General features: G+C 41.6%; 3 protein-coding genes across 3 annotated transcripts in view; 2 read left to right on the top strand and 1 right to left on the bottom strand.

Annotated features, from left to right (window-relative positions):
* Window positions 1-21,597, bottom strand: part of LOC143316078 (NLR family CARD domain-containing protein 3-like) — a 236,246-nt gene that overhangs the window by 65,514 nt on the left and 149,135 nt on the right. The gene's annotated exons all lie outside the window — the stretch shown is intronic.
* Window positions 292-9,233, top strand: LOC143316292 (NLR family CARD domain-containing protein 3-like). The gene is made up of 7 exons (XM_076724175.1): window positions 292-296; window positions 327-405; window positions 550-772; window positions 927-2,721; window positions 6,614-6,787; window positions 7,230-7,432; window positions 8,674-9,233. The coding sequence occupies exons 1-7, from the start codon at window positions 292-294 to the stop codon at window positions 9,231-9,233; spliced, it is 3,039 nt and encodes a 1,012-aa protein (XP_076580290.1).
* On the top strand, window positions 15,211-19,691 carry LOC143316196 (uncharacterized). Its single transcript, XM_076723978.1, has 4 exons — window positions 15,211-16,258; window positions 16,409-16,564; window positions 17,496-17,591; window positions 19,323-19,691. The coding sequence occupies exons 1-4, from the start codon at window positions 15,233-15,235 to the stop codon at window positions 19,626-19,628; spliced, it is 1,584 nt and encodes a 527-aa protein (XP_076580093.1). The 5' UTR covers window positions 15,211-15,232; the 3' UTR covers window positions 19,629-19,691.

Raw genomic sequence — 21,597 nt, 5'->3', positions numbered from 1 at the left:
CTGCCAATTTGTGCTGGACAGGTAGCATCCAGTTAGCTTGTGTGAGCTGTGTGATGCTGTCCACAGTATTATAGGGGTCAATGAGAACTGGAGGGACTCAACCAGACAAGCTGGTGAACCAACACAGTAAAGTGAAAGATGCACAGAAATGCAGAGTGGACTGTTGATTCACGGTGGGATCAGCAGTACGAGCAACACTTTAATGTCAGTGGAAACCATCTGATTCAATGTTGGAATCAACACTTCAGCTCGAAGGACCTTCAGCTGGTGTTTGTCTCTGTGTGGACGGACATGATGTGAGCTAATTCTTCATGATTCCTCCACAGAGTCCACCAGGAGAGCTCAGAGGTTCCCAGTGGTCAGTCTGCCCAGCAGCATCAAACTCACCTGGACTCCATATTTATGGTCTGTACATGTACAACAGCTGCTTTTCACATCTATTCTGTCTAATCACTTTTTAGACCAGTGGACCGTCAGTCTGTCCAACATGGATCTGATGTTTGCTTCCATAATTTCAGTTTGTGTCATTCATATCATCTTCTGTTCCAGCTGCTGGAGGAGAACATTGTCTCTTTTGTGAAGAACGAGCTGAAGAAGATCAAGGCGGTTCTGAGTTCACATGACCCAGAATGCTTAGAGAGTCAGGGGGAGGAGGTGTTGGACAGTGAGGATGAGGAGCAGAGGAGGAGCAGCAGAGAGGCATTTCTGAAGATCACGCTGCACTTCCTGAGGAGAATGGAGGAGGAGGAGCTGGCTGAGCATCTGCAGAGCAGTAAGAGGATTTCTCTAAAGGTTTAACTGCTGGATCAATGGAACATTCACTGATGTCTCAACAGATGGACCAAAATATGTTCAGACAAGGACATTAAATTCTCATCTGAACTTTATCAATCACTTATTGATTTATTTGTTGTGTCTTCATTCAGAACATCTTGCTTCAGTCTGTCCCTGTAAACTGAAATCTAACCTGAAGAAGAAGTTCCAGTGTGTGTTTGAGGGGATCGCTACAGCAGGACAGCGGACCCTCCTGAATCAGATCTACACAGAGCTCTTCATCACAGAGGGAGGGACTGGACAGGTCAATGATGAACATGAGGTCAGACAGATTGAAACAGCATCCAGGAAACCACACGGACCAGAAGCCACGATCAGACAAGAAGACATCTTTAAACCCTCACCTGGACGAGATGAACCAATCAGAACAGTGATGACAAAGGGAGTGGCTGGCATTGGGAAGACGGTCTTAACACAGAAGTTCACTCTGGACTGGGCTGAAGACAAAGCCCACCAGGACATACAGTTCATGTTTCCATTCACTTTCAGAGAGCTGAATGTGCTGAGAGAGAAAAAGTTCAGCTTGGTGGAACTTGTTCATCACTTCTTTCCTGAAACCAAAGAAGCAGGAATCTGCAGGTTTGAAGAGTTCAGGGTTTTGTTCATCCTTGACGGTCTGGATGAGTGTCGACTTCCTCTGGACTTCCACAACAATGAGATCCTGACTGATGCTACAAAGTCCACCTCAGTGGATGTGCTGTTGACAAACCTCGTCAGGAGGAACCTGCTTCCCTCTGCTCGCCTCTGGATAACCACACGACCTGCAGCAGCCAATCAGATCCCTCCTGAGCGTGTTGACATGGTAACAGAGGTCAGAGGGTTCAATGATGAACAGAAGGAGGAGTACTTCAGGAAGAGGTTCAGAGACGAGGAGCAGGCCAACAGAATCATCTCCCACATCAAGACATCACGAAGCCTCCACATCATGTGCCACATCCCGGTCTTCTGCTGGATCACTGCTACAGTTCTGGAGGATGTGATGAAGACCAGAGAGGAAGGAGAGCTGCCCAAGACCCTGACTGAGATGTACATCCACTTCCTGGTGGTTCAGTTGAAGCTGAAGAATGTCAGGTATGATGGAGGAGCTGAGTCAGATCCACACTGGACTCCAAGGAGCAAGGAGATGATTGAGTCTCTGGGAAAACTGGCTTTTGAGCAGCTGCAGAAAGGAAACCTGATCTTCTACGAATCAGACCTGACAGAGTGTGGCATCGATATCAGAGCAGCCTCAGTGTACTCAGGAGTGTTCACACAGATCTTCAAAGAGGAGAGAGGACTGTACCAGGACAAGGTGTTCTGCTTCGTCCATCTGAGTGTTCAGGAGTTTCTGGCTGCTCTTCATGTCCATCTGACCTTCATCAAATCTCGAGTCAATCTGCTGTCAGAAGAACAAACAACCTGGTGGGATAAACAATTTAGAAATGAACTAGCACATCTCCACCAGAGTGCGGTGGACAAGGCCTTACAGAGTCCAAATGGACACCTAGACTTGTTCCTCCGATTCCTCCTGGGTCTTTCACTGCAGACCAATCAGACTCTCCTACGAGGCCTGCTGACACAGACAGGAAGTGGCTCAGAAACCAATCAGGTAACAGTCAAGTACATCAAGAAGAAGATTGAAGAGACACCTTCTGCAGAGCGAAGCATCAATCTGTTCCACTGTCTGAATGAACTGAATGATCGTTCTCTGGTGGATCAGATCCAACGGTACTTGAGTTCAGGAAGTCTCTCCACAGATGAACTGTCTCCTGCTCAGTGGTCAGCTCTGGTCTTCATCTTACTGTCATCAGAAAAAGATCTGGACGTGTTTGACCTGAAGAAATTGTCTGCTTCAGAGGAGGCTCTTCTGTGGCTGCTGCCAGTGGTCAAACCCTCCAAGAAAGCTCTGTAAGTACAGAGATAGTGAAGTTTCTTCATCAATAAATACTCTGATATCTAACTTACTGTTTGCTTCCTTCCTGTGTCTCTTCAGACTGAGTGGCTGTAACCTCTCAGAGAGAAGCTGTGAAGTTCTGTCTTCAGTCCTCAGATCCCAGTCCTCTAGTCTGAGAGAGCTGGACCTGAGTAACAACAACCTGCAGGATTCAGGAGTGAAGCTGCTGTCTGCCGGACTGGAGAGTCGACACTGTGCACTGGAAACTCTCAGGTCAGATCAAGTTACTGTTTGTATTGACAAGCATAGAGGCTGTATCACGTGTAGCTCTGGAGGATGAACTACGATGTAAGTTTGACAAAACAGCTTGATTTGTTCACTGAGGTTTCCTTCATCAGCCTCTGTGCAGATTCCTGTAAGAAGAGATGTTTGGTTCATTAACACTGTCCCTGCAAACAAGACAAGAGAGACATGCTGACAGAAAAGTACGAGCCGATGATAAATGCCAATAGACTCATCAGTTGTTCTATTAGCTGCAGTACCAGCAGTGTCAAATGAAACTGACAGTAAATCAGGACCAAACATAAAACCAGAATCCAAAGTGGTCTCTAGATTCTGTACCTTCATCATTTTTTTTAGTGTGTTGAAGATCTGCTGAGTCAGATTTAAAGTGTTAATATTACCTGAAGCAAACAGAGACAAAATGATTGATTACCAGCTAAATGCAAGAAGGTTCCTGTGGCTGAAAACAACATGAAGCATCAGGTTTGTTCTGCTGTGGTCACACGGCTTTGAACGTCTGGCTCAGCAGGTCTGCAGACAGAACGTATTCCCTCAGCTGAGAGTCTGGATCCTCATAGAGAAAACCATCAGGAGAAGAATTAAAGTTCAGTCTGAAACTGTGAACAGAACCTCGTCTGGAGCAGGTCAGGTGTGCAATATCAGTCACCGCAGAGATCTAACCAGGTTATGAGAGAACACTGAAAACTGTTCTCAGCTCAACAGAACTGCTGACCATTGGTCTCTGTTTGGAGTTCAGCCCTCTGGTTGTGTTTTTCTCTTGTTTGCTCTGTAAAACATACAGCCGGCGGTGCTCATACGGTGGATTGTGAGCTGTAGTTATCCCACCGACCTCTTTGACCGTCACAGTCCCTGTCACAACCCGGCCTGAGTGGGTAATCCTGACCACAACCAATCCTCAGATCAGGCAGCGATCGTCCCTCCCACCTGGCCTGGTGCTGCTCCACCCTTTGCTGACGGAGTGTCTCTGGGCTGGACAGAGTGGACAGGCCGGAGTCCACGGCACCACCTGTGGCCGGCTGGAAAAATCACTGACGCAGCAGGGCAGGGTTTGTTTTGACCAGAGAGAGAGGACTCATCAGGGAAGATGGCGACTGCAGGGTCCATCCAATGGCTGGACAGACTGTTGTTGGCAGGTGCTGGTCCAGTCTCAGAGCTGGGTCTGGGTCCAGCTCGCCAGAGAATGAAGCAAAGTGGTGCTCGATGTGTGTGGCCATCAGGAGGGATTGTGACAGCCTCAACCACAGACACAACCAGAGCTCCACAGAACACAGCCTCTATAGCTGACTCAAACTGTTCCTCTGAATATATCACACAACTCTGAGCTTTTAGTCAGTGGAACAGCAGCACAGCTGTGTTCTTACAGACATGAGGACAATGAATGGACGCCTGCGTGGACTGAGAGACGCTCAGTGAATTATTTCCCACCAGCTCAGTGAACTTGTAGCTGAAACTTCAGTGTCACTCACAAAGATAGGAAATTTGTGTTTCAGTCTCTCAGACTCTGAAACTTCACTGCTGAAAATATCTGAAGTATATTCAGATTATCTGTTTGCACAAAACCTTTTCAAACATGGAAAAATATTTCTACAGCTAAACTTTCATTTGTGAGATTTTTTCAATCAAACTCACACATTCAGATTCGTGCATACTATTTTTTCACATGCACACAAAAGATGACATTCAACTGAAGGCTGTGAAATTATTTTTGATCATCATTTCACAAAAACTCAAAATATCAATGAGCCTCATTTTCTCCCAGATTCTTTTTTTATATCATGTGACGTTGGTTTCTGGATGTCTGTTTATTTGTGATTCACTGATGATTTATTGTCACATCTACAACATGTTTATGATGGAACAGCAAAGATTTGAACACACGCTGAGAAGAGACTCAACATTTGAAAATAAATGTTCTTTTTCTTCTTCTTCTTCAGACTGAGTGGCTGTAACCTCTCAAAGAAAAGCTGTGAAGTTCTGTCCTCAGTCCTCAGATCCCAGTCCTGCAGTCTGAGAGAGCTGGACCTGAGGAACAACAACCTGAAGGATTCAGGAGTGAAGTTGCTGTCTGCTGGACTGGAGAGTCGACACTGTGCACTGGAAACTCTCAGGTCAGATCAAGTTCCTGTTTGTGTTGACAGATTTAAGTTAGATCTGTACATTTAGAGATTCATTTAATTTAAAGTCTCTCTCAGGATTTGAATCTTTCAGTCTGTTTTTTTTCAGATTTCTGACAGATTGATGATTTTGAGTTTGTGAAATGATGATCAGAAATAATTTCCCAGTCTGTAGTTGCAGATCATCTTTTCTCTGCATGTCAGAAAAATGTTTGCACGTGTCTGAATTTGAGAATGAAGAAAAAAAATCCCTCAAATTCAAGTTTCCAGATGTGTCACAAAGTTTCGTAGACGTAGAAAAAATTTTGCGAATCTGTAATTAAAATCAGGGCGGCACGGTGGCGCAGCAGATAGTGCGCGTGCCTCACAGCAAGGAGGTCGCTGGTTCGATCCTCGGGTCTTTCTGTGTGAAGTTTGCATGTTCTTCCCGTGCATGCGTGGCTTCTCTCCGGGCACTCCAGCTTCCTCCCACAGACCAAAAACATGCTCATTAGGTTAACTGGTGACTGGTTGTATGTCTGTCTATGTTGCCCTGCAATCGGCTGGTGACCGGTTCAGGGTGTACCCCGCCTCTCGCCCATTGCCAGCTGGGATAGGCTCCAGCCCCCTGCAACCCCGAAAGGGATACGCGGGTATTGAAGATGAATGAATGAATGAATGTAATTAAAATCTGTGCAGGAATATTTTCCACAGTGAGGTTTCACAAAGTGCAGCATGGGTCATTAAATCCGATGAATTTACTCTTGATCAGAGTGCTGAGTCATGAGAAACATGAATTCTGAATTCCAGCACAGAGACTGTCTCATGTGAAGCTCAGTGGAATGAAGGACAAAACAAATTGGACCAAGCCAGGCTTCCTCTGTGTGAGCTGCCTCAACTAAACATGAACTCCAGGCAGAGATAACGGCATCACGACGGTGGTTATCAGCTTCCTTTGTTAACTCAGGTTTCCTTCATCAGGCTCTGTGCACATTCCCATAAAAAGAGACGTTTGCTTCATCATTTGACTCTTTGTCACCACAAAAAGGACCAATCATGTCCCCCCTCCTTCAGTCCAGAGGAACAGGTTGTTACAATGGAGAGCTTTGGAGAATGTAAAAAATAAAAGAGGAAAATCAAGACTGTTGCTGCACATAAGACGAGAGAGGAATGCTGGCAGAAAACTGCTGATCCTTTAAATCGTTCACTTCATGTATTTGTTTCAGCACTCAGTCACTCTCAGAGCCTCCTGTTTATTTCTAACTGCACATTCGAGAGTCTGAAAAACTTTAAACTTCATCCAGCAGGTTTAAACACGACACTCAGGAACTGGATTCAGGTCTGACACTGTCCCCTCATGAAGGACACATGGCTGTGTTCTTACAGACATGAAGACAATGAATGAACATCTACAACATGTTTATGATGGAACAGCAAAGATTTGAACACACGCTGAGAAGAGACTCAAAATTTTAAAATAAATGTTCTTTTTCTTCTTCTTGTTCTTCAGACTGAGTGGCTGTAACCTCTCAGAGAGAAGCTGTGAAGTTCTGTCCTCAGTCCTCAGATCCCAGTCCTCCAGTCTGAGAGAGCTGGACCTGAGTAACAACAACCTGCAGGATTCAGGAGTGAAGCTGCTGTCTGCTGGACTGGAGAGTCCACACTGTGCACTGGAAACTCTCAGGTCAGATCAAGTTACTGTTTGTTGTAAAAGCGTTGATGTCTTTCTTTAACCTCAGATGTCCACACGTTTGACACATACATACATTGATTGGCAGATATTTTCTCTCAATGTTCCTTTTATTAATGAAGTCTGGCTGAGATGTGTCGTGTCCTCATTTATGTTTTGTTGTCATGTGACTTTGACTAGTGGACGTCACTTTATTCCTGATTCAGTCATGATTAATTACCACAAAGGTGTCGCTGAGGACCTTCAGGAAGTGAAGTGTCGAGTGTGAAGTCGTTGACCTCAAACACAGAAACTGTTGAGAATTATTATCTGTTGTAAATCCTCCCACGTGATGCTGCTCAGCCTATCAGATCTCTGCATTTTGAGAGCAATGATTTGACAGACACAGCAGGACCCTCAGATGATCTTCCATGTGTGTTGTTCTGTGTGTTTTCAGGCTGTCAGGCTGTCTGATCACAGAGGAAGGCTGTGCTTCTCTGACCTCAGCTCTGAGATCCAAACCCTCCCATCTGAGAGAGCTGGACCTGAGCTACAATCATCCAGGAGACTCAGGAGTGAAGCTGCTGTCTGCTGGACTGGAGGATCCTCACTGCAGACTGGACACTCTCAGGTATGAAGAGGCTGCTGCAGCCACAGTCAGTCAGTGTGAAAGAGGAGGAAGAGCTGGAAACATGTTGTCTGTCTTTTTGGTTGATGGTGGATGTGAGTGAGACATGAACAATCACACATGTAGGAAACCTTTGTCCTTTGATCACAACATAAACACTGGTTGAACATGAAAAGAACATATTTGTTCCTGGAGGTCTCAAGGAGAATATCTCCAGGAACAAACATGATAATGACCTGTTGGTCATAATTGATGCAGTTTGGACAGATCTCTGCATGGAAAAAGAACTGTCTGTCAGTTTGACAAATGCCCTCTTTGTCCTCAAAAGACATAAAAACAAGCTTCCAATAAGTCCAAAGCAGTTCTATTTGGTTCAAACTGCTGGAACCTGACAACCACAGGACAGAGCAGGACTTTTGAGATGCTTCATTCAAGTGTTTTCCTCAAAATGTTGGACTGTTCCTTCATCAGTGGAGAACAATTGAACTGAACATGGTCTTCACAGCAAACATGGCTTGTAAATATTTCAATGTGCAGACATCAAGTGGCTCTTCTTGTTCTGGTGAACTTCAGGAAGTTTGACATGAAAAGATTTCCACACAACAGAGTCATGATGACTTGTCTCAGATATTGAATTTATTGACAGTATTCACACTTCTGATGAACACATGAAGCATGGTCACATATGGGACATGATGAGGAAAACTGTGTCCAATAATCAATGATTAAAGCTCTGTTGGTTTGTTCAGTGAAGACAAAGTCAGACTGATTATTGATCATCACAGGTGGGAGAGCGAGAGAGCGATCAATGAGTGAAGCAGCTTAGAATAGAAGTCAGCAACAGATTGAAATGAGGAAATGAGCTGATGAAGGCAGATTTAATGATGAGAGAGAATCAGTGTCGCTGTCAGTGTCTGAGCAGAGCTGAAGAGGTTTAGGGGCAGCAGGGAGAAGCAGGCCGGATCAACATGTTGTGTTTGTGTGTATGAGAGTGATGGAACGTCCATGTTTGCATGCTGAAAGAGGAGGTGCTGCTCTGACCCCCCTCCTCCTTTCAGGGTGGAGCCTGCTGGAGTCCGATGGTTGAGACCAGGTCTGAGGAAGTGTAAGTGTGTTTTTAATTTGACTGATGAAAACAAAGCAGAGCACATTCAGCCATCTTCAAACTGTGACATCACTCATTCACATCTCTGATGTCATCATCAAACTGTCCATCAATCAACAGATGATGGATCAATAACTGCAGCTGTTTTCTTCTTCTTCTCTCCATCAGATTCCTGTGAACTCAAACTGGACACAAACACAGTGAACAGAAGGATCAAACTGTTTGACAACAACAGGACGATGACACATGTGGAGGAGGATCAGTCATATCCTGATCATCCAGACAGGTTTGACCACTGGACTCAGCTGCTGTGTGGAACTGGTCTGACTGGTCGCTGTTACTGGGAGGTCGAGTGTAGAGGAAGAGTTTCTGTATCAGTGAGTTACAGAAGAATCAGACGGAAAGGAGACAGTAGAGAGTGTTTGTTTGGATGGAATGATCAGTCCTGGAGACTTTACTTCTCTGATGGTCGTTACTCTGTCTGTCACAATAACAGAGAAACATCCATCCCCTCCTCCTCCTCCTCCTCCTCCTCTGTCTCTCACAGAGTAGGAGTTTATGTGGACTGTCCTGCTGGCACTCTGTCCTTCTACAGTGTCTCCTCTGACTCACTGATCCACCTCCACACCTTCAACACCACATTCACTGAACCTCTTTATCCTGGCTTTGGGTTCAGGTTCTGGTCCTGGTTCAGGTCTGGTTCCTCAGCGTCTCTGTGTCCTCTGTAGGAGGGAGAGTCTCCTCCTGTTAGAGAAACACTGCTGAACAGATCAGTTGAGTCTGTGCAGGATCTCAGTCACATCAGTCTTTCAGGTTATTGGAATAAATTGATCGATGAACTTTGTTGAAAATGATTGAAAAGATTCCTCATTTACTTTGTGAACTTCTTCCACTTCCAGTCCTTTAAAGATGGAAGCTGTGATCATTAAACTGTGGAAACGCTGTTGACTTGAACCTTCAGCTGTGTGTTGATTTCAATTCTGGATCTTGTTCCAATCAAAGCTGAATGTTGCTGTGAGTGTTTGTTGTGTCTCTCAGATCAGGACTAGAGGTCCACCGATACGGTTTTTTCAGGGCTGATACAGATTATTAGAAATCAAGGAGACGGATAACTGTTAAAATATCAGATATCACCTTGATTGTTTCACTTCATGTTGTGTTTCCATGGTTCATTTTACTCAACAACATCGAGCTGAACCAAGAATCAAGTGAGCACAAACTAATTCCTGATGGCTGATAACACTTGAACTGTTTGTTGACATATTAAGACATGAGGAAGGTGACAGCAACCTTCAAAATCCAAGACAAGTGACCACAGCGAGAGCAGCACAGGTTTCCCTCAACACCAGAGACAACCTGAGGGACGTGGACCTCGTTAGCAGACGTCCACTTCATTCAAACAACTTTATTACCACCAAGTCTTCAGTTTGACCAGCAGAGGTTTTGGTGGCTGATAACATGTCGTGATACTGTTTGTGACTCAAACTTTGATTTGGAGTCAAGTTTCATCTTCGAAAGCAGAAAAACAAGTTTGGAAATCATTGTTAAACAAATCTGTCAAAGACTTTTAGAAAAGTCTTCAAACTTCAACAGTACATGAGAAACAACTGCACTCAGAAAAATAATCCAGGGCCTTAGTAAATATCACAATAATAAAAAGGTATACTACCTTAATAAAATCTCTGAAAATCACTTAAGTGCTTATTTGAGTTGAACATACAAAAATAAATGCTTAAAAATCAAACAGCTAATTTTGTCTTAAAATTACATGTTATATTTAAGTTTATTTCACAAAAAGAAACGACTGTTTCAGTAACTAATTATATTTCTCATATATACATAATATTTTCTGTAAATACGAGTGAAAATATTTGAGTATGGAGCAATTATACTGATCAGTTTCAAGAACTTTAATCATTACTCATTCTAACTCAATAGTCTTCATATCTAACAACAATTTAAGAAAATGAGTAAGTTTTGTTACGCAAAACGTCATGACGTGCCCCATTCGCGGGCAAAGGGTGGATTCATGGGAAATCTATCCCGCATTTTGCAGCAACAGGAGGCAGGCAACGGTGTAACAGACGACTACGGTGGAGGACTATATGTTGGTAAGTGGAGCACTTGCAATTTTTAAATCAATAGCGACCCTGTCTTCCCTCATATAACGCTGGGTGTTGTTTTTTTCTTTTAAATACTGTCGCCACCATACTGTTGTGCATTAGCTAACTTTGTTGACCGTTTTCTAGCCACCAAATTGCTCAGCTAAGTTAAGCTAGCACTCGGTTCATTCGGTTAACACACAGTTTCACAGGTAACGGACCGTATAAGTTAAGCTTTCACCGCGCACTCTCTCTCTTTCTGTGTATTTGGACACCGTGTTTTACTCGGTTTTACTTAGTGTTTTTCTAACATGAGGTCGCGTTGACGTCGATGCGCTCTATGGCAAGCCGTTCCTGCCAGAAATACGCCACATTCAGTCACGTTTCAACTTCATTACGGCGTAAAAAACGCCGTTTTTTCAGATTTTACGCCGTTTTTTACGCTGTAATGCGCAAAAAGAACGCCGCTTTTTACGCCGTAATGAAGTTGAAACGTGACTGAATGTGGCGTATTTCTGGCAGGAACGGCTTGCCATAGCGCTCGGATGGGAAGCTCTTTATGGCAAGCCATTCCTGCCAGAAATACGCCACATTCAACGTTCCTGCCAGAAATACGCCACATTCAGTCACGTTTCACCTTCATTACGGCGTAAAAAACGCAGTTTTTTCAGATTTTACGGCGTTTTTTACGCCGTAATGCACAAAAAGAACGCCGCTTTTTACGCTGTAATGAAGTCCTCCGAGAACGCGCGTAAAAAACGGCGTTTTCCTAGTATGATAATAATCTCCACCCTTCTTTTCTCTCAGCCACTGAACTTGAAGTGTCTGTGCCCAATCGCTGATCAAGACAAGCAGACCAAATCAGTTCAGCACAGATCTCCTTTGTGGCAAGTTTGTCCTAACTTACCTTGTAGTTTCTCGTAGCTTAGTATTTTGGGTGATTGGCAGGAACATATCCCATAAATTAATTTCGTCGTTGTTTTAAATTCCTCCTTCCTTCTTTTTGTGTATAACGGCGTAAAAAACGCTGTAAAATCTGAAAAAACAGCGTTTTTTTACGCCGTCATGAAGTTGAAACGTGACTGAATGTGGCGTATTTCTGGCAGGAACGGCTTGGGCGTTCTTTACGCGCGTTCTCGGAGGACTTCATTACAGCGTAAAAAGCGGCGTTCTTTTTGCGCATTACGGCGGAAAAAATGGCGGAAAATCTGAAAAAACAGCGTTTTTTACGCCGTAATGAAGTTGAAGCCACACTCTTTCTTGTGTTGGTGGAAGGACTGGTGCCGGTGTAGGTACCAAATTTGTCTGGGATTATAGTATTATAGAAGAGGTTTTCGGCCTCCTCTTGAGGGGTGCTGGGGTTCTCAGCTGTCAAGACTTTTTAATGATATTTTTGGGGAAACACTTGATACCTAGAGCAAGTAAAGGTTGAATTATTTTGTCAAGCATGTTAAAAATGTTAATGTCTCCTTTACAGCACCAACACTGCTGCAGCACCAAAACTGCTAGAGGGTGAACAAAGACATAACAGAGGAGGTAAATGGCATCTATTAATAATGTACAGAAGACTTTCGTGTTTTTCATATGCAAAAAGACTTATCTTTTTCCCCATATTTTTGAAATCTGAAGTAAATTACAAATATAAAATTATTCATTAAAATTATTTATTCATGTTTTCATATAAAAATATTCATTAAAATTATTAATTATTTCATGTTTTCCATTAATTATAGTTGTAGATATAATTTACATCAATGTGCATTTTAATTCATTTATTAGAACTGTGTGATAAAAACATGTTAATTCAAAAACTATGTACATGAAATGAAACAGCATTTAATCAGTCTTTTTTTTTTTTAAAACATTGTAACACTGTTTATCCTCCTTTTTAAGGTGGCGGCCCATGCGCTGGCAATGTAAGTTGTGCACATTTGAAGATTCTTCAAAAGGGGAGCTTCTCAAGCATTATCGAGTCAAGCACGGTACCTATAGTCGTGGCTATTCAGTACCCTGTCTTCATTTAAGCTGTCCTTGCTCCTTTAAAACATGGGGTGGCCTTCGTACACACTTGTCTAGATCCCACAATTCACAGGAAACTGAAGAGTGTGAAGGTGTGCAATCTTTCAGATGTAAAATTTGTCACTCGTTTTATCCTAGTACAAAAGACTATTTTCACCATATTAATTCCCATTTGAAAAGACATGAAACCATAGAATGTGCTTTTAGTGGATGTAATTTCAAGACTAACATATGTGGAACTTATGCAACGCACAAAAGTAGAAAACACAAGTCCCATTCATGGAAAGACTTAAAGATTGATGTGATCGCAAAGCATCCCGTTGCTACTGAGAATGAAATTGACTTTCTTGTGTTGGAATCTGATAGTCATGTTGATACCACCTTAGAGTTGGATTGTGGAAGGGATACTTCAGGTGAAATAGAGAAAAATATTGGTTCTCTCTTGTTAAAATTGGAAAGCATCTATAATGTCTCTGGCAAATGTGTTGATGACTTGGTGGAACAGCTTCAATTTATCTGCACGGCATCCACTCAGCATTTTCCAAAGTTAGTGAGTGATATTTTTGCAAAAAATAACTGTGCTGTTGATGAAGCTATTAATGAACTGGTAGCCAAACTCTCTAATCCGTTTTCTGCAGCCTTGGGCCCTGACGGTCCCTTTTCTTCTAAATTTAAGAGGGTAAAGTACTATAAGGAAAACTTCAGTGTAATTGAGCCAGTAGAGTACATTTTGGATCCAGAGGAGAAAAGTAGCTTTCAATATGTGCCTGTTCTTCTATCCTTACAGCAACTGTTGAAAAATGAAGACATTGTGAAAAGGCTATTGACTAAACATTCAGACTACTCACAGTTGGCATCCTTCCGTGATGGTAAATATTTCAAGCAAAATGAATTTCATGCTAATGAGGAGTTCAGTATTTCACTTATACTATATGTAGATGATTTTGAAATCTGCAATCCTCTCGGAACTTCGCGCAAAAAACATAAAGTAACAGCAGTGTACTGGGTACTAGCCGATGCACCACCTGAACTGAGATCACAGTTAACATCAATTTATTTAGCTCTCCTTTGTAAAGCAAATGACATAAAAAAATTTGGCTATGAAACTGTTCTTGAGCCGCTTTTGAAGGATCTCACTACATTGGAGAGGGAAGGAGTTTTTTTGCCTCAGGTTGGCAAGAATATCAGAGGTACTGTTTTTTGCGTTTCAGCAGACAACCTTGGAGCGCATTCTTTAAGTGGACTTGTAGAAAACTTTTGTGGACATTATATCTGTAGGTTTTGTATTGGGGACCGTTCTGACTATCAGCAAAAGGAAGTGCATTCAGGAGCTTTTCCACCAAGAACAAAAGAGAACTATAATTTACATGTTCAGACTGTAAAGAGAAATCCTGCTCTGGTACACTGTTGTGGTGTGAAGAAAGGTTGTCCCATAACTGAGAAATTAAGTTATTTCCATTTTGTAACTGGGTACCCACCAGACCTTCTACATGACCTTTTTGAAGGCATAATTCCTTTGGAACTAGCACTGTGTCTTAACGTGTTCATCCACAAGAAGTATTTCACCTTGACAGAACTTAACAAGTCCATCACTCAATTTCCATACAAATTTACAGATAAAACGGATTGCCCCCAACCTATCCCAGCAAATTTTGCTTCTCGTAAAAGTATTGGTGGGAACGCCAGTGAAAACTGGACATTGTTAAGATTATTGTCATTCATTATTGGTGCAACTATACCTCAGAATGATCCTGCATGGCACATTCTCATGATTTTAAAAGATGTAACTGAGCTTGTAGTAGCCCCCATTCATACGGAGGAAAGTATTTGCTACTTGGACACACTGATATCAGAACATCGTCACAGGCTGTTGGAAGTTTTCCCAGATCAAAAATTGATTCCAAAGCACCACTTTTTGGAGCATTACCCTGATTTGATAAGAGGGTTTGGTCCTTTGGTTAGCCTCTGGACTATGCGTTTCGAAGCAAAGCATTCTTTCTTTAAGCAAGCTGTTAGACACACAAACAACTTTAGAAATGTATTGATGTCACTTGCTTCAAAGCACCAAATGAGGATGGCTTACAGTTCACAAGAAAATGCTTTGAAACCTGCGGTATGTGTCACAAAAACATCCTCTCTTCCATTAGAAATACTTGATATGGAAATACAGCAGTCTTTTAAGGCAGTTTATCCAACACACACCTCTGTGAATCTGACCAATGTGGCCATACTCCATGGAACTAAATATGCTGCTGGGATGGTTTTGCCTCATGGGTCAACCGGTGGTTTAACTGATTTTGTTATGATTTCACAGATTGTTGTTGTAGATGACAGTGTCAGTTTCATTGTAAAAATGCTTAACAGCTGGTATGATGAACATTTTAGGGCATTTATGTTGTACCACTCTGGGAAAATGACCCTGGTACAGCATAGTGAACTTGAAGACACGTATCCCTTGACAGCGTATTTTGTGGGAGGAAAACACATGGTGACATTGAAACGTCACATTATTTACCACTGTTAGGTGATAAGTCTGACTCTTAAATGTCTAACACCTTCCTTTCTTCAGATTGATTTGATATTTTTTTTTTCCTGTTTTTGTCCAGATGGATTTGGTTGCCTTGAAAGTTATTATAGAGCACCGGAGTGAAAAGCTTACACTGCCCTCAGGAATGCCTAGCACTGTCGAACAATTACATGAAACTGTAAAAGAGACATTTGAACTCACTGATGATTTTACCCTGCATTACCTGGATGAGGACTTTGGTGATTTTTTCACTCTCCATACTACCAACCAGGTTAAACACAAGGGAACACTCAAAGTTGTGATCATTCCGTCAGTAGTTCTTACATTGACTACTGTGACTGAAAACGAGACAGATGTAATGAATGATAGTTCAACTTCTGCTAGTACTGACCTAACAGCAGATTACCAGAGAGATGACGCATCAGTGTCTTCACAAGACACTATCATCCTATCCCCACGTGCAAGCCCTCATACGACATCATGGCCAAAGCAAATCAGCATTCCACTTTTCTCTGTGGCCACAGAGGCAATACTGAGGAATGCCAATGAAGACTTTCTCAAAGATGGTACTGTGCTGAACAGTATTCCGATCAGATGTGAAATCAGGGAAAAATTAGCTGACTACATGTACAGCTACACACCCTACCCCACAGGCCTTCAGATTGGTGAGGTGGCAGAGGCTTTAGTCAGAAAGCATCCATGCCTGACAGAGCTAGGCAGTCGTAACGGCTGGCTCGGGTGGATGTATACTCTTAAGTACAAGATGGGAAATTATAGGTCAAAGCTCCGGAACCTTGGATTTCCTGAGGTTACCTGCAACTCCCTCAAGAACAAGCGCCCGAGTGACAGGTCTGCTGCAAAGAACATAAAGAAAGCACGGAAAGGAGAAGTGGTATTTCTTCCACACTATCCTGCAGGAGACAGTAAGGAACAACAAGAGCTGAACCGAAACCAACTAATCGCAGAATCAAAGAAGAGAGACAGCACAGTCATGAAGGACTTGATGTGCAGAACTTTTGCACACAGGAGACATGATGTTGTCAACCTACAGATGAGCATCAGTGACATCAAGGACAGGTGGCCTACCTTGTTTAATGTCTCACAAGTGAGTATTTGGAATTGTTGTAGCAGAGTGTTCAACACATTATGGACTGAAAACCTCTATGTTTCACAATTATACAGTTATACTTAAGTATGGACTTAAGTTTTTGTTGTCACCGGTTCTTTTGTCTCTTTTTTCATATCTCTCTTTCAGGTTAGCGCAGAGTTTCAAAGGCTCACAAAAGAGAATCTTGAGCCAAAATTCATGGAGATGTTGGACCTGTATACACCGAAACTGCTGTCCTTGTTTCAAGCAAAGAAAGGCGCTGTAGGAGCAAGAATTCAAGCACAAATGAGTGTTCTACTTCAGGTATTAAACATTATCCTCCACCTATTCAATTTGTACCTTACCTGCAATAATCATAGTTCCACCTGTCTCATTCACATTTCTCTCCATTAAGTTAATTACCATCAATAATTACATATTAATATCCAAATCAGACAACTTACCTTTATCCTCTCTGACTCTCCCTCCTATTCATTTTTCATCCTATCCTCCAGTCTTCCTTAAAGGAGCTGTATGTATGAAATGCACATCAAGTAAACATAAAATCACACAATATGTCATCAGAGACTAAGAAATCATGTTCATTTGAAATACTGATCTGACAACAAGCCTTCTGTAGATGCGGGGTTACAGTGTGTGTGTCAGCGCTGCGCGCACAGACACAGTGTCAGGGCGGTGAAAGTGAAACAATAACCCACAGATCACCTGAATGACATGAACTCTGCTCGTAGTTACTGTGAGTCAGAGTAAAAAGCTAAATATTCATCCATCCAACCTGCTTAAGCTACAGAAACCTGAACAGATATTACTGTGATAACAGATATAGATGTACTGCTGCTTCATTCCTCTGACTGCTGGTAGTTGCAGTACTGATTTTTTTGAATTTGACTCCAGCAACAGTTTTAGCCACAGTCTTACATACAGCCCCTTTAACAGTTCTTACTTTTTCTTCCTTAGTTTTCTGTCCCTCAATCTCTCACATCCTCTGCACACCGCACCACAATATCCATTTTTATATTCATCCGCCTGCTTTGGCTTCTGCCTTGTCATATGCAAAAATTTTCTGTTTTATTTTTTTTTCTGACATCACTACTTTCCAACTTCATTTTTTTTTTTTCAATTTTTCTAATCTAAATTCAATTGAAAGGTTTAACACTTAAGTTTTTCCAATGAATCAAAGCTCTGCTTCAATGTGTAGTGCATTTTATTAGTGGAAATACTTTCTGTTCGGCAGAGTGGAATCCCCATTGAGCAGACAAGGGAGGTTGTCATCCGATGCCTTATTGACTATCTTGCAGAAGATGTTAGTGCCCTATTCAAGGACTTTGAGGTTAGTATAATACTGTAGTTTTCATGATTTTAAAGGTTTTAAGGTTTTAACAAATGTAATCTCGAGTGCACAGCTGCAGTACAGTTAATTTTTTCCTTACCGCACACAAAGAAGAAGCTACTTTCCATATGGTATAAAGCAGCTGTGGACATTAGGGATGGCCATTTGAAGAAATCTTTTCGATTCATCATCAGGAAAAAGAATGACCAGTTATTGATTAATCCTTAATATTCATATTAACATTTTTTTTAAATGTCCGTGGCTACGGTGTGAATGCTCATGTGCGTGCAGAATTCGACTAGCAGCAAAAAGGTACACGGGAGGACATGTGCCAGTAATGCAGGGCAGTCCCCGTGAAGGAATGTCAGACGACAACGTACATGGATGTCTGTGTGCTCGTGCTTCATGTCGGCATTAAAAAAAAAAAAAAAAAAAGAAGAGGCTGCATTCTCCACCAGGCTCACCTGCAGCTGAACGGAGCAGCTCTGCTGTCCCTCTCTTTTCAGGCTGGTCTTTGGCTGCACTTGTACAAAAAAAATCACAAGCACTTTCAAAATGTGGAAGCGTGTGTGTTTTATTTTTATTTCAGTACCCTATAACAGTCCGTTGTCAACACACCGTGGGACGCCGCTCTGATCAGAGGAGCAGGATATTTACCTTGTGTTTCATTTTTACCTTCATTAAACAGCTTTGGACTAATTGTGATGTTAGATAAATGAATTGTAGCTTGTTACAGAGAGAGTGGAGGCTCGTTTTCCACACCGCTGCTGAAAACCAAACCTGCATGATCAGAGCCTCTGACAGTTCTCGTCTCTGACCGGTGGCACCACGAGTCCTCGACACAAAGGCGCCCCATCGTACTTTGATCAATATTATGTTGCAAATTAACTATTTCACGCATAAACTGTGCAATAATAATATATAGTAATAATAAGAATAATAATATAGATTTAGTTGGTTGTTATGAAGAAACAAAACAGGGGTATACATACATACATACATGACATACAGCTTGTACAGTGAGATTCTTTCTCTGCATTTAACCCATCCCTGAGGACCAGTGGGCTGCCACGGTGCAGCGCCCGGGGACCAACTCCAGATCTTGAGCCAGTGCCTTTGGTCAGGGTCGCTGACTGGAGGATTAACCTAACCAGGGACGGCTGGTATCAATGGGCTGGTGGGCCTAAGCCCTCCCTACATTATGCACTAAAGATGAGAGAGTTATTGTCTAAATAACATACAAAAGACTGTTATAAGTTTAAAGTTTAGTTATAGTGAAACCTAAAGTGGTAACAGCACCAAATAGTTAAAAGAAAAACACAGGATATCTCTCAATGGGCTAATTTTATGCAGCCCAAGCTCAGCAAGTCTACTCTCCTTCATTTTCCTGGTGTAAATGATTGACAGGTGTCATGTCCCACCCCCATGATTTACTTGTCATTTGGGCTGGCAGTTAAGCTCTGTGTGTGTGTGTGTGTGTGTGTGTGTGTGTGAGAGAGAGAGTGAGAGTGAGAGTGAGAGGATGTTACTTTTATTCTGTGGCTATAATTTATTTGTTAGCCCCCCAATCAATTTCACCACCAGCCACCACTGAACCTAACTGACGTGTTTTTAGTATGTTTTTCTCCACTTAATGTCCTGCTATGCTCTTTTATGTTAGTAGGTGGTATTTGTCTTGTGACATGCAGGTTGAAAGTGAGCTCTTAACAGTTATCTTTACAATGTCTGCAGGATGCTGCGGATGGATCAGCCAGCGTTCAAGAGCAGTTCGCAGATGAAGTGATGACAATTTACCTGCTGCGGAAAGATGGGTCAGTTGATGTCGGCATAGTGATTGAGGGCAGCACCGTCCTCAGCAGTCTTGGGGATCTTAGCAGAGCCTGCTGCTATCTGATGGGACTGACCTATGCATTAGATCTGCGATACCCCAAGAACCTCAAATACAGTTTTGAGGTATTCCAGAAAGTACTGCTGGAGCTGGATTCTGGAAACCTTTCCAACAGAGTTCAAAGACTGAAGAATTATCTCTGTATGTAGTTGCTGGCTACAGTTCAGCAAGATGCTCTCTGGTTGAGGGAAGTTTTCATTGGCAAGGTTTACCTGTCCAAAGTATAGACATTTATTGTGGTTAATGTTTACATAAGAATCTTAATGTCATCAAAATGTTGTTCTTGGTGCATTCATTTTTTATATAATACAAGTTGAGAAATCTCAATCAGACTCTGTTCAGAGATAGAGTTGATATTTTATATTTGTGGAAGTAGACAAATAAATGTTTAGTGAAAAATGTTGTCGTGTAGAATTCCTTTGTTTTTTTTTTTGTTTGTTTCATATATTGACCTGAAGTACTAAAGTAGATTAAAGAGAAAATACATTTTAAAACATTAAGTAAATAGAACATATTTATTCTGATATTTGATAGTCCATTATTAATTACATTCTGTTAAAAACATCAAGTAAATGTAGCAAATTTTTTTGTTAAATAATAATCTCATTTTCAGTTACATCTACCTAACATTGTAATTTTATCTACTCAATTTTTTGAGTGGTTCAAACTTAGGGTTACTATTGCATAGACTTAAAATTTTAATTATATAAAATAAATTTTAGATTTCATGGTACTCAATGTAGTTATCCAGATCAGCTTAAATTTTTTAATTACATTTACTTAATTCATAAGGTAAATCTAACTGATTTCACAGCTTTCAAATTTACTCAATATTTTGTGTGTAATATTGTTACACAGATTAAATTGAGTAGAGCATAGTTAAATTTTTCTGAGTGTAGACATGCTAAGAAGCGTGATTAAAGGAATAAGATAAATCAAACAAATCAATTGAAAGCCTGATTAAAAAGGTGGGTCTTGAGCCTCTTTTTAAAAACATCAACAGTCTCTGCGGCACTGAGGCTCTCCGGCAGGCTGTTCTACAATCGGGGTCCATAATAACTAAAGGCCGCCTCCCCGTGTGTTTCAGTTCTTACTTTTGGTATGGTTAGGAGGCCAGTACCGGAGGATCTCAGGGTCCGCGAGGGTTGGTAGGGTAACAGTAGGTCAGATAAATAAGAAGGCGCAAGACCATTAAGACATTTAAAAACTAATAAAAGAACCTTAAAATCTATCCTGAAATGCACGGGGAGCCAATGCAGCGATTTTAAAACTGGCGTAATGTGCTCCCGCCCTCTGGTCCTCGTCAGCACTCGTGCGGCTGAATTCTTGTTTAAACCATATCTATTTACTGTATTTTCAAAAGAATCCATTGCTTCTTCCTTGTACATTTGATAGAATCTTGTGAGGCCCTTACTCTCCCATTTTTTAAAAACATCATCAATACTATTTGGAATAAAATCTGGATCCCAGGCTATCTCTCTTAAACAAATGATTTCCTGTTCCTTAACTCTGGTTATTTTACATATTCTTCTCCAGATTTTAAATGTGTTATGTACAGAATAACTTTGTGTTTTAATCTGTGCTTTTTTCCAAACTGAGAAAATCAAAGTACTGAGTGATTCAGCCAAATTAAACTCAATGAGTTTCCATTTGGGTCTCATCTCATTATTCATCCATATTAAAGTTGGTTTCACCTGTGCTGAGTAATAGTAGTGTAATGGGAATTCTTATTATTCATCTTCTCTGTACTTAATCATAAGTATTCAAAGTCTTAAAGACAAATGAACAACCATATCATATGATTAGGTGCGTCCGTGTGTCATAATCTGCTGACCATGTTATTATGCACTGATTAAGTGAACCTTGTGTCCTGATTGTACAACACATTATGACGTGTAGTCATCCTGTCTACAAAGATAATATATTGTATATAATCTATCAACTTCTTCTGCTCCGGGCTCTTTCTTGTCATCTCACACTCGAGACAACAAGAAGGGAGTCTGTCTGCAGGCGTCAGAATAAACTCACAGAAAGACAACGAAAATTGGCAGAACAGTAGTTTTCTCTCCGTGGCTTTCGGTAGGGCGTCCTTAGCCTGTTTGTGGATTTCAAAAAGCA

The sequence above is a fragment of the Chaetodon auriga genome, chromosome 23 (assembly GCF_051107435.1).
Source record: "Chaetodon auriga isolate fChaAug3 chromosome 23, fChaAug3.hap1, whole genome shotgun sequence".
NCBI lineage: Eukaryota > Metazoa > Chordata > Actinopteri > Chaetodontiformes > Chaetodontidae > Chaetodon > Chaetodon auriga.
This window is presented reverse-complemented; position numbering and strand designations above follow the sequence as displayed.

Excerpts from the sequence above, each read along its gene's own strand:
- LOC143316292 (XM_076724175.1), top strand. Across the intron at positions 406-549 it reads ACCTGGACTCCATATTTATG|CTGCTGGAGGAGAACATTGT; the intron begins GTCTGTACATGT and ends CTTCTGTTCCAG. Across the intron at positions 2,722-6,613 it reads AAACCCTCCAAGAAAGCTCT|ACTGAGTGGCTGTAACCTCT; the intron begins GTAAGTACAGAG and ends CTTGTTCTTCAG.
- LOC143316196 (XM_076723978.1), top strand. The coding sequence starts at position 15,233 with ATGGATTTGGTTGCCTTGAAAGTTATTATAGAGCACCGGAGTGAAAAG. Across the intron at positions 16,259-16,408 it reads CCTTGTTTAATGTCTCACAA|GTTAGCGCAGAGTTTCAAAG; the intron begins GTGAGTATTTGG and ends TCTCTCTTTCAG. Across the intron at positions 16,565-17,495 it reads AAATGAGTGTTCTACTTCAG|AGTGGAATCCCCATTGAGCA; the intron begins GTATTAAACATT and ends TCTGTTCGGCAG.